The sequence below is a fragment of the Asterias rubens genome, chromosome 22 (assembly GCF_902459465.1).
Source record: "Asterias rubens chromosome 22, eAstRub1.3, whole genome shotgun sequence".
Lineage (NCBI taxonomy): Eukaryota > Metazoa > Echinodermata > Asteroidea > Forcipulatida > Asteriidae > Asterias > Asterias rubens.
The window spans coordinates 3,299,339-3,311,673 of NC_047083.1; the positions used below are offsets into that span (position 1 = coordinate 3,299,339).

At 40.9% G+C, this 12,335-nt stretch overlaps 1 protein-coding gene across 1 annotated transcript; it reads right to left on the bottom strand.

Moving 5' to 3' along the window:
- Positions 1 to 2,811: 2,811 nt before the first annotated feature.
- LOC117305249 (gamma-butyrobetaine dioxygenase-like) lies at positions 2,812 to 10,737 on the bottom strand. Its single transcript, XM_033790078.1, has 6 exons — positions 10,673 to 10,737; positions 7,607 to 8,166; positions 7,116 to 7,224; positions 5,962 to 6,161; positions 4,509 to 4,672; positions 2,812 to 3,274 (listed from the first exon to the last, which is right to left on the bottom strand). The coding sequence occupies exons 2-6, from the start codon at positions 8,143 to 8,145 to the stop codon at positions 3,108 to 3,110; spliced, it is 1,179 nt and encodes a 392-aa protein (XP_033645969.1). The 5' UTR covers positions 8,146 to 8,166; positions 10,673 to 10,737; the 3' UTR covers positions 2,812 to 3,107.
- Positions 10,738 to 12,335: the final 1,598 nt, after the last annotated feature.

Genomic DNA, 12,335 nt, shown 5'->3' on the forward strand with positions numbered 1-12,335 from the left:
ATAGTAGAAAACATCCCTTGAAATATTTCTGTCTGAAATGTCATATTTTGTTTGGAGTTTATCGCTCAGTGAGCGTTTTATTCATTTTTCCTTTTGCATCGATGTCATGCAAATTAATGTGAATCGGTTTGGCACTATTTTCTTCGGGACCCAGATGGCGGATCGATCCCAAACTTCTACAGGTTTGTCAGCTTATATATCTGGTGGATTACATAAAGTGCTTATACACTGCCAGCAATTGTTTTGTCAGCAAAACCAATTCTGTAATGTTCCTTTAACCTTGGGGATGCAGACGAGACCAGTCTACGGAGCGCTCAGATCATCTCCACATCAAGAATGTGACACGTCCAAACGTTGAGGCCCCCACCCCCACCCCCCCCCCCCAGTCGTGCAGTTTCTTGACAAGAACAGCATATATTATTGATACCGTTCTAAGGTCAATCTTTGTTGCAAACCCTTAAAGGCACTGGATGGACACTATTGGTATATTACTCAAATAATTGGTACAAACTTACTTTACTTGCGTAACGAGCAATCTTTTTGAGGTATGGCGGACACCATAGGAGGGGTGTACTGTTTGGTATGGGTAATACACAACACGTTTGCCCAAACCTTATATTATTGTTGTAGTTGGCTTATGTGGAGCGGTTGATAGTATTAAACAAACGGCTCCCTCTAAAGTAAGTAAACGTAGTTTTTGAGGAAGAAGTAATTTTCCACTAAAAATACTATAATTGAATTAGAGACCCCAGTTGAACGCGTCTCGAATCCAAGCATTTGAAAGCACACAACTTCGTGTAACAAAGGTGCTTTTTCTTTCATTTTTTCTTGCAACTTCGAGGATCGACCAAAATGAGTCAACATTTTCACAAGTTTGTTATTTTATGCAAGATACACCAAGTAAGAAGACTGGTCTTTGTCATTTACCAAAGGTTTCTAGTGCCTTTAAAACGATCTGTATAAGTTGTTATCACGGGAAGATATCAATCATGGATAAACAATCCAACAAACTGGATGAAACCAGTTTCTCTACCGATCAAACAACTCTTTGTAGTAAACATAATTTTTGGTAAACATGAGGTAGACGGACTTTGAAGCCACTTTGTTTACGATCACATGTTGAAACTTGGAACAGGGCTTTGGGTTCAACGGTTTCATATCAATGGTACAACGAACTCTTACTATAAACTTAACGACAGCGCTTTGGTCTTGGGGGGGGGTAGACTTGTGGACAAGTCGTTAAATCGGCCCCACGCGCTGAGATAGTGCTCTCGCGAGATCACTGCTCTCGCGCGAACTGATGGCTCCCCGATTTCGTTCAGTTCGCGACTATTTTAGCGGGTGGGGCCGATTTAACGACTTGTCCACAAGTCTAGGGGGGGGGGGGGGTAAGCTCATACTCACTGCGTACACAGCTTGCGGATATCAGAGTGCGCATTGTGTACTGAAAGCAATGCGTAGTCGCTCGTGCATCCGACAACAACGAAATAATAAATGAAAAAACAGGGGCTCATACTTTCGTAGAGTTCTAAGGCACAGATAAAAGACAAGCACGGCTAACTTTATGCTTACTGGAAAAGATAAACAGGTTTTTATTTTATTAAACAATCAAACGGTTAAAGACACTGGACACTATTGGTAATTGTCAAAGACCAGCCTTCACAGTTGGGTGTATCTTAACATAAATGCATAAAATAACAAACCTGTGAACATTATTGAGCTCAATCGGTCATCGAAGTTGCAAGATAATAATAAAGAAAAAAAAAAAACCCTTGTCACACGAAGTTATATGTGCGTTTAGATGGTTGATTTCGAGACCTCAAGTTCAAAATCTGAGGTCTCGAAATCAAATTCGTGGAAAATTACTTCTTTCTCAAAAACTATGGCACTTCAAAGGGAGCCGTTTCTCACAATGTTTTATACCATCAACCTCTCCCCATTACTAGTCACCAAGAAAGGTTTTATGCTAATAATTATTTTGAGTAATTACCAATAGTGTCCATTGTCTTTAAAGATTGATGACAACTGTGGCATAATTATTTTATGAGATTAGTTATAATTATGACAAGTCTTGAGATTTAAATTATATATTGTGATTACATGAAGTCATAAATAAGCTTGATGTTGTTATAGACCTTATGCATGCATATATGGCGACATTTCAGTAGGGCGCCCTCATCTAGAGGTCAAAAGGCGGTTGTTCATTGGCCAATACTGTGCGCCGCGCGTACAAATCTGTGCGTCTCGAATGTTTCGTCACCGTTTTTCCTCTAAGATGGCGGCTGGATGACGTCAATGCATAAGGTCTATATAAATGTAGATACAATCAAACTAACCTGTGAAAATTTAATTTTAAAATGTTGGCGTTTTGAAGATTTTTGCCGAAATAATTATGAAGCGGTTAGGTCAAAACAGAGTAACTGATTGTACTTCTTAGTGATTATTTATAACTTCAATTATTTACCACATGCGAAACCAACCCCAAAAAATGTTAGAGACGAAGTTGTGTTGCTAGAGTAAGTAAAACAATAACGAAGCATGAAATACTGTATAATTCTTCTCAAATAATTCTAGTAATTTTTTTAAAGTTCACACGATCGTCGATATTCTATACACTTTATATAACACTTAAAATAACATTAAATTTAGGTAATGAGATATGCAATATAAGATATAAATATAGTATATAAAATTTATTTAAAAAAATCATTATAAATATTGCAAGTGTTTACCCTGATCAAATAATGGCAAATAATTAGACTTTATGAATAAGTACATTCATTTCAATCAATCTTCAAATCAATGCTTTAAGAACCCCGCCCCAGCCTCCTCCAGCACCACCACCACTGCCTTCCAAACCAGAATACAAAAAAAAAAAAAAAACAGTTTAAAAATAGAGGATTTGTTTACAATTGTTCAGGAATCATATTACTTATTAATAAAACGCATGGGCTTAATACCTGTACTGGGTCCAACACATAGTCTGCGTGTTAGATTGTGACTGCAATTGGGCTAAAACATAGCGTCCAGAAACCGTTTGACCGTATAGAAAATTGTTCCCTGTCGCAACTATCTAGATACAAAGAGCTCTGATTCTGCCACCATAGTTAAAGTCTTTCGACGCTGTACAGCTTTTCCCGGAGCACACGTATACGAGATCGGACTTCGTCCCAGTCAATGTAGCCTCCTTCTAGCAATCGGCCACTTCCACTTTCAACCGTAAAAGAGTTGCGCCCATGCAACAGCCGTCTGTTGTTGAAGGTTATCACTTCACCTATAATGGAGACAAAGTGTGTGTCTTCATAATAAAAAATAATAGCCCGTTTTTATATAGCGCTTTTCACGCCCGAGCGGTGTCTCAAAGCCCTTCTGACATTATTACCCCTGGTCACTGGGCCTTAAATCATTATCAGCTCCCTGGGGAGTATACAGCCTGTGCGCAATATATGCGCTACTCGGCTAAACCAATCACAAGAACCATCTCTGCCCTCACAGGTACCCATTTACCCCTGGGTGGAGAGAAGCTATTATAGTTTAGTGTCTTACTGAGTGACACAAGTGTCACGACCGGGATTCGAACCCACACTCTGCTGAACAGAAGCATCAGAGCTTGAGTTCGGTGCTCTTATCCACTCGGCAACAGACCGAACTCAAGCTCTGGTATTTCTGATCAGCAGAGTGTGGGCCGGGTCTGACCTTGGGTGTGATAAAACGCTACCAAATAATCAACTACTGTTGCATGACTCTATTATTAAATCTGTGAGTCTTGAGTTTTGAAGTGCAGGAAAATATTGTAAGTTTAAAGCGCCTTGAGCATCACTGAGTGACGGATGAGCGCTATAAGAAGCCTCTCTTCATAACCGCAGTATTAAGAATTTGTATACACATTGTATTATACTATTCACATCTGCTGCAATTCTTTTAACATAGTTTTTCACTCACATTAATTTTTAGAGTTTAACTATTACCAACCCAAAACACACCCTTATGAGAGAGTAATAGGCGCTATAACTACCAAAAGTATACGTTGCCTTTAAAGGGAAGGTACACGTTTGGTAGTTGTCAAAGACCAGTCTTCTCACTTGGTATATCCCATCATAAGCATAACATAACAAACCTGTGAACATTTGGGCTCAATCAGTCATCGAAGTTGCGAGAAAATGATGAAAGAAAAAACACCCTTTTTGGACGAATTTGTGTGTTTTCAGATAGGAATAAAAGACTTCTAGCTAGAAGTCTTTTATTATTTTAGTGAGAAATTACCTCTTTCTCAAAAACTACAGTACTTCAGAGGGAGTCGTTTCCCACCACCTTTTATATTAATCAACAGCTCTCCAATGCTCGTAACCAAGTCAGTGTTTAAGTTAATTTTGTTTTGAGTAACTACCAAACGTGTACCTTCCCTTTAAAACAACTTTGGTTGATGTTGGCGCTTTATAAGTTCCCTTTGATTGATTGAAAACAACTTAAAATTTAAATGATAGTGTTCCTTACAAAAAGACCTTTACCTTCAGATAGACGATGATGGACAACATTTTCTGGGAGATAAATGATGCGGTTAAACTCTTTAATGGCCCTGTACATGTCAGTCACTCGGTCTACCGGCATTAGCATGTATGAAGCACGTATAGGATCGTTGTAGCGCATGCATAGTTCTCCACGAAGATCAAAGCTAAGAAAGAATACAATAAAGACATTGGACACTTACGGTAAACAGTATTGTCCAAGGCCCACACTTCGTGTATCACAACTTATATATAAAATAACAAACCCTGTGAATATTTAGGTTCAATTGGTCATCGGAGTCGGGAGAAAATGACGGGAAAACATACCCTTGTTTCGTTTCGCCGTGTCATGACATGTGTTTAAAATAAATCCGTAATTCTCGATATCGAGAATTGATATTGTTTTAATATTTTCTCAAAAGTAAAGCATTTCATGGGATAATATTTCAAGGGAAGTCTTTCACCATTACCTTCTGTAAACCCTATAAGTTATTTGTAAATCTGTGAACTTTTAATTTGTGTTCTGTTCAGAAAGTGTCCAATAGCTTTAAAGGGAATGATACCTTTAAAACTAACAAGCGGAAAGAAGTCGCGGAAGACTTCCGCCCAGCCACGGTAACTTATAAGGGCAGCTAAAAAGTCCAATCGGAACAGCTCCGCGCTGTAAACCTACCGCAACCGCGCTGTAAAAACGCTATGCAAACGTTGCGGAATTTAAGTCCAGGGCCTAGCTGTAAGTAGAAAATACTGCTTACAATTTTTCATCAGCTTTTAAAGCAGAAAAGAGCAGACACCAGTCGCAAACTGTAAATGCGACATGGTAGTTTGACTGGTAACCTTATTCAGATAATCATAATGTTGTTGTGCTTAGCTATTTTTTGTGCCTAAGCAGCTCTATGACATTGGACCCAGTTCGGAACGCACGGTAGAATTACACCAAAGTCAGTTACAGTAACGTTTCGTGTGGCACTGGCAGTGGTAAAAGAAAGTCCATTGAGAACAAAACTTACTCAATGTTTGGTCGAGCAAACTTCATATGAAACGGGTACCTATCAATTGCAGCAGATCTTATATCCTTTACACCAAAGCCAGTTACAGTAACGTTCCGTGTGGCACTGGCAGTGGTAAAAGAAAGTCCATTGAGAACAAAACTTACTCAATGTTTGGTCGAGCAAACTTCATATGAAACGGGTACCTATCAATTGCAGCAGATCTTATATCCTTTGCACCAAAGCCAGTTACAGTAACGTTCCGTGTGGCACTGGCAGTGGTAAAAGAAAGTCCATTGAGAACAAAACTTACTCAATGTTTGGTCGAGCAAACTTCATATGAAACGGGTACCTATCAATTGCAGCAGATCTTATATCCTTTACACCAAAGCCAGTTTACAGTAACGTTCCGTGTGGCACTGGCAGTGGTAAAAGAAAGTCCATTGAGAACAAGGCTTTAAACTTACTCAATGATTGGCCGAGCAAGCTTCATATGAAACGGGTACCTATCTGTTGCCGCATTCTTGTAATCGACAGGCACTGTGCTAAGCATCTTGTAGAGATCTGGATACTCCTCCTTAAGTTGCTTCACTATCTTCCAGCCATCCACAAACTGATTCTCACCTCCTTTGCCCTTGGCTTGTTCAATACAGTGGAGAAGTTGCACCTGTGTATACAAAGGGAGATTTCACATGTTGATTATAACTGGGGTTGAACAAAGAAACATTGACCAGAGCGGAAATTGAAGCAACAACCCCCCAGACCAGACATTAAACCCTGTCGGGGGCTCTACCAATATTGAGCTATATTTTTACCCTATTTTGTCAATATCTTAGTTCGGGGTGCCAGTCAGAAGCCATACAACATGAACTACCATGAACGCACATTGTCAGATCTGGGTCGACCTGGAAAAGCAACACACTTTATCAGACCTGGGTTGACCTGGGGAAGCTACTTGAACGCACTGGGTCAGACTTAGGTCAGACCTGGGTCGACTTGGGGAAGCTACTCGAACACACTGTTGTAGGACCTGCATGGGTCCACCTGGGAAAGCTTCTCAATTGCACTCGGTCAGACCTAGGTCGACCTGGGGAAGCTACTCGAACGCACTGGTGTCAGACCAGGGTTGACCCAGGGAAGCGTTTGAACGCACTGGTGTCAGACCAGGGTTGACCCAGGGAAGCTACTTGAACGCACTGGTGTCTGACCAGGGTTGACCCAGTGAAGCTACTCGAACGCACTGGGTCAGACCTGGGGAAGCCACTCGAACGCGATGAGGCCAGACCTGGGTCGACCCTAGGAAGCAAACTCGAACGCACTGGGTCAGGCCTGGGCGTCGTCCAGGGGAAGCTAATCGAACACACTGACTGGGTCAGACAGACCTGGGGTAACTTCAGGATTGGGGTCAGACCTGGGTCGACCCGGGAGGCTACTCGAACCCTTTTGTCGGACATGGGGAAGCCACTCGAACATTGGGGTCAAACCTGGGTTGAAATTACTTGAAAGGACTGGGTCAGACCTGGGTCGACCCGGGAAAGCTCCTCGAATGCACTAGGTCAAACCTGAGTCGACTCATGAAGCTAATTCAACCCCCTAAAAAGAACAGGCAGGGTCTACTTACATCTGGTGGGTGCTCATAGTAAGGCAAGTCCGAGTGAAGAACCAAGAACTTTGACGTGTAACCTAGACTGCTAACATTGGATGGCCTACTCTCTACCTGAAATTCTTCTCTGAAATCAAGAAATAACGATTAATAAATTATTATTTTGTTGATCAAGCATCAAATGTATTAAGTTCTAGTGGTTTAGTAATTGGGGTGTGGGTTCGAACCCAGTCATGACACCTGTGCTCTGGGCACTACACTTCACAAACAGTGTAAGGGTACAGGGAGCTGACAGCTGCGGGGTCAAACGGTGGTTTGTCAGGTCCTTTAGTTTTAAAATTGCATTTTGCCTTCGCGAGAAATATTGAATAATTAATAGGGCCGAATGAAAAAATATACAGACACCAATGTTTGTATATGAATGACGATATACTAGTTTCTAATTTCATTGGCCTTTAAAACATCAAACAAATTTAAAATATAATAGCAAAAGGTTTAATTTGAATTACCCATAAATTGTTCGCCTGAAGAAAGCTACCCTGTCAGCTAACTTGCGGCATACACCCTTCTCAGTTGGAGCACCTCGCACCAAGGCAAGCCCTGTCGTCTGAATCGTTCGCAGCCACCCATAAAACTCTTCATCCGTTGCCAAGATAGCGTTGTAATCAAACGCCTTGATGTTACCATTCATTTCAGCGCCCCACACATTAAACTCTGGGAAGCTAACCGGATCGACTTCAGACTCCGAGAAGCGCTGAGCATCCAGCCACTCAGTTTGAAAGGTGCTTCGGTGTTGATCGGGCCAAACAACCTCGAAACTCTTCCCATCCTTGGCGACCGACTCCGACGCAGGCACGATGTCTACGTCAAGGTTAACAATCAGGGTTTCACGTTGAAGACACGAGGTGTTGTAACATGCTGCACATCTGCAGTTGTCCTTCAGCCAGACGTACGGGTACTTTCTGCTCTTGCCGTTTGACATTGTTACCTCGTACCATTTGTTGTCGTCATTTCGATGACAAACTTGAAGAAGAGTGTTATTGGCCATGGTGTCTACAGAGTGGGCAAACTGCTTTTAAAAGAAAGGCCATGAATTAGGTAAACTTTAGTTCACTTTAACTTGTTTAAAACGTCACTGTAGTTAAGATTTAACATGCATGAGGGAAACAATTCCATCTGAAATACTCGCATAGCAGAAAAAGGGTTCATAAAATAAGTAGGCCTATTTCTTTGGTCCAGAGCAAGTATGGCTTTGTGTACCATCCAAAGGAAGCAGCAATAATTGTTAAAGGCCACTATCGCCACTATTGGTAATTACTCAAAATAATTGTCAGCATAAAACCTCAATTGGTAACGAGTAATGGGGTAATGTTGGTATATAAGACATTGTGAGAAACGGCTCCCTCTGAAGTGACGTAGTTTTCGAGAAAGAAGTAATTTTCCACTAATTTGATTTCAAGACCTCAAGTTTAGAATTTGAGGTCTCGAAATCAACCATCTGAAAGCACACAACTTTGTGTGACAAGGGTGTTTTAAATATTATTTCATAGTTATCTCGCAACTCCGACGACCAATCGAGCTCAAATTGTCACATAGTTGTTATTTTAAGCATGTTCATATACACCTGCCCAAGTGAGAAGACTGGTCTTTGACAATTACCAATAGCGTCCTCTGTCTTTATTAAGTGTCTTGCTTTTCAACCTAACAACACTAGAGTATCGTCTTGAAGTCAAGACGGTAATTGTTAAGCGCGGTGTGTAGTTACAGCGCGGTGTAGCTACGGGGACGATACACACACCCTCGATCCCAGTATGTGTGTGAGTCAGTCGCGCTACCACGACTGCATCGCACTGTGACTGTTGCATGAACGGCAAACAAATAGGCAGCGCCTAACGACTTGTCATCAAGTCTAACTAGAGTGAGGACTAGGACTCAAACCCCGACTCAGAACTATCAGGCAGTACCAGAGCTCGAGTCTAAAATATTACAAAAAAGGCTCTGAATTCTGAGCACACATAACCGGGGAGGTTCTGCTACTATATACCCATTGATCTATCCACTTGGATGAAGTCTGGTGTATTTGGCCCTTTTTATTCAAAGGGGCTAAAGCCATTGAGTACGTAGCCCTCTCCTACTCTAATGTATATAGGCCCCACACCCTCACCATCCCCTGTGCTTGTTCCTACTGACACAGTTCAGTGAGTACACACCCCCCCCCCCACACACACACTACCCAAGGCTCCACAGAGCCACGCATCATCGAGTTCAACTTCCCGCCTTCGAGCATCACCAAGCTGATCCGCCGCCCAGTACTTAAGCAGCATGCAGCATCAGCATTCTCCAGAAGACGATCAGAGCATACTGATCGAAACGTCGAGTTAAACCAACGGTTCTTTTCAGAACCACCTCAACTCATTAAGAGATCATTACTTGGTGTTACCGCAAACTCTTCTATATCTTATCTCCACCATGCAAAGTTTCAAATCCTACTAATACTCTAATGTAGTTGGGGTTTGTTTAGCAATCAATCATCTCAGTCCACGTTCGTGGAGAGTCGAGCTGACTATTAGTGATCGAAATGGCCAACCTCTCATACTATGATTCATAGTCATACTTTAAAGGCAGTGGACACTATTGGTAATTACTCAAAATAATTATTGCCATACAACCTTTCTTTGTGACGAGTAATGGGGAGAGGTTGATGGTATAAAACATTGTGAGAAACGGCTCCCTCTGAAGTGCCATAGTTTTCGAGAAAGAAGTAATTTTCCACGAATTTGATTTCGAGACCCCAGATTTAGAACTTGAGGTCTCGAAATCAACCATCTAAACGCACAACTTCGTGTGACAAGGGTTATTTTTCTTTCATTATTATCTCGCAAAGTCGATGACCGATGGAGCTCAAATTTTCACAGGTTTGTTATTTCATGCATATGTTGAGATACACCAACTGTGAAGGCTAGTCTTTGACAGTTACCAATAGTGTCCACTGCCTTTAATTTTAAAGCAATAAAGTGCGACAACTTATAGTTTATTTAATTCCAAAAGTAATTACATAATAATTATAACTGGAACAGTTTATGGCGCCACCACTTTATTTACCTCAATAAATTTCCCCTTTTTGTAAAAATGAGAGTAAAAGTTGTGGTGCCTTACGGAAAGTTATCCAGTAAAGGAACACGTTGCCTTGGATCGGACGAGTTGGTCTAAACAAAACTTTGTAACCGTTTCTTATAAAATGCATATGGTTGGAAAGATGTTGTAAAAGTAGAATACAATGATCCACACAAGTTTGCCTCGAAATTGCGTGGTTTTCCTTTTACTGTGCGAACAACACGGTCGGCCATTTATGGGAGTCAACAATTTGACTCCCATATGGCCGACCGTGTTAGTCGACGAGGTAAAAGGAAAACCTTATAATTTCGAGGCATGTTTGTGTGGATCATTGTATTCTACTTTTACAACATCTTTCCAACCATATGCATTTTATAACAAACGGTTAAAAACGCTTTTCAAAGACCAACTCGATCGATCCAAGGCAACGTGTTCATTTAATTAATGGGGAGAGAATTTACCTTTTAAGCCCTTCTTGATGACCTACCAAAGGTACGTCGACTACAGCAACAATCGTACAATTATGGAGATTCGAGTGTAGACACTACCGTACATGCATTGGCTGCTGTATATTGCAATGCATTGGGGGGGGGGGGGGTTGCGTAACACTGTGTGAACACACACGAAACGCGGGTCGAAGGTTCAAGGTTCATTTCAATTTCACAGCGTCGATATACAAACTCAAAACACTATACAACTTTACAGCATAGCCTACAGCAGCAATGACCTTGCTCCATGTGTTTACACTGCAGTATATTTCAAGATGAAAAAAGGTCTACCTCCATACGAACACGTTGCCTTGGATCGGACGAGTTGGTCTATAAAAAGCGTTTGAAACCGTTTGTTATGAAACGCATAATATGGTTAGAAAGATGTTTAAAGATCCACACAAGTATCATTCAACATTGCACGGTCTTCGATTTACATCGCGAACTAACACGATCGGCCATCGATAAATGGACGACCGTATTAGTCGACGAGGTAAACAGAAAACCACGCAATTGCGAGGCATATTGTCTAGATCGTTGTATTGTACTTTTACAACATCTTTCTACCCATATGCATTTTTTAACAAACGGTTACAGAACGCTTTTCAAAGACCAACTCGACCGATCCAAGGCAACGTGTTCCTTTAATATAGAAACAGGTGCCAGAGCTGCGCAGGGGACCGAGGGTCCAGTAGCCCGCTCTCTTGAGCCCGTCCTCTAGGTCCCTGGATTTCTCCAGGGGCGAAGCACTTGGGGGCTGAGGGGCGTATCTCCTCTGGAAGCTTTTGAGGTCACTATAATAGGCAACTTTCAATTGCCTATAGAAAACTCCCCTTGTTGAAATAAAAATTAACATAAAATAATGTTTGATCATAAGGTCATCCGTCCATGGATAAATAATAATTGCCTTTGACAAGCATAATGACTATAACTTTTTATAAGATATCGCGAGCAGCAGTGCACCCAGAGCTAAGCTGACTTAGGGTGCAGATTTGTTTAGCAAGCGCCATGAGCGCCTGCATTGGCGGATACCGGCGCTATACAAGACTTCGATTATTATTATTATTATTATTATTATTATTATTATTATTATGTAAAGGTATGCCGATCTAATTTATGTCCATGCCAGAAGTTTATTTATGATTGTGTGTTATTAACGTGTATTGCATTGCATGTATAGGCTAGGCCCTATGGATAGTAAGTATTTCCTCCATGGATGGTAGACCATTAAAGTTGAACTGAATTGAATTGAATTGAATTAAGGCCACATAACAAAACATTGTTTATCGTCCCCGCCCGACCGTTCAAAACCCCCGACCCATATTTTCGTTTTATTTTATTTTTTTATTAATCATAAAAAATATTTCTGGATATCTCTTTATACTTTTACTGCCCAGATTTTTCAGCTGATATTTCTTTTCAAAATGTACTGGTTTGAAAATATGTTTATATTTATGTTTGCAAAGCAAGAACAATTCTTCAATATTATTTACTTGGGCTACACTGTGCTTAGTTGTTTGAAAACGTTTACAGAAAATGTAATCTATGAGTTAAAATTTGTTTTTAAAAACAACTATTGAAAACATCAAAAACACACAAACCCTCTGTTTTATAGTGATTGTGATGATTTCTTTAT

Bases quoted from the DNA above. Each gene is read 5' to 3' on its own strand.
- LOC117305249 (XM_033790078.1), bottom strand. From the start codon at position 8,145: ATGGCCAATAACACTCTTCTTCAAGTTTGTCATCGAAATGACGACAAC. The intron at 6,162-7,115 runs GTAAGTAGACCC...TTGTATACACAG, and splicing joins ACTATGAGCACCCACCAGAT to GTGCAACTTCTCCACTGTAT. The intron at 3,275-4,508 runs GTAAAGGTCTTT...TCTCCATTATAG, and splicing joins CCATCATCGTCTATCTGAAG to GTGAAGTGATAACCTTCAAC.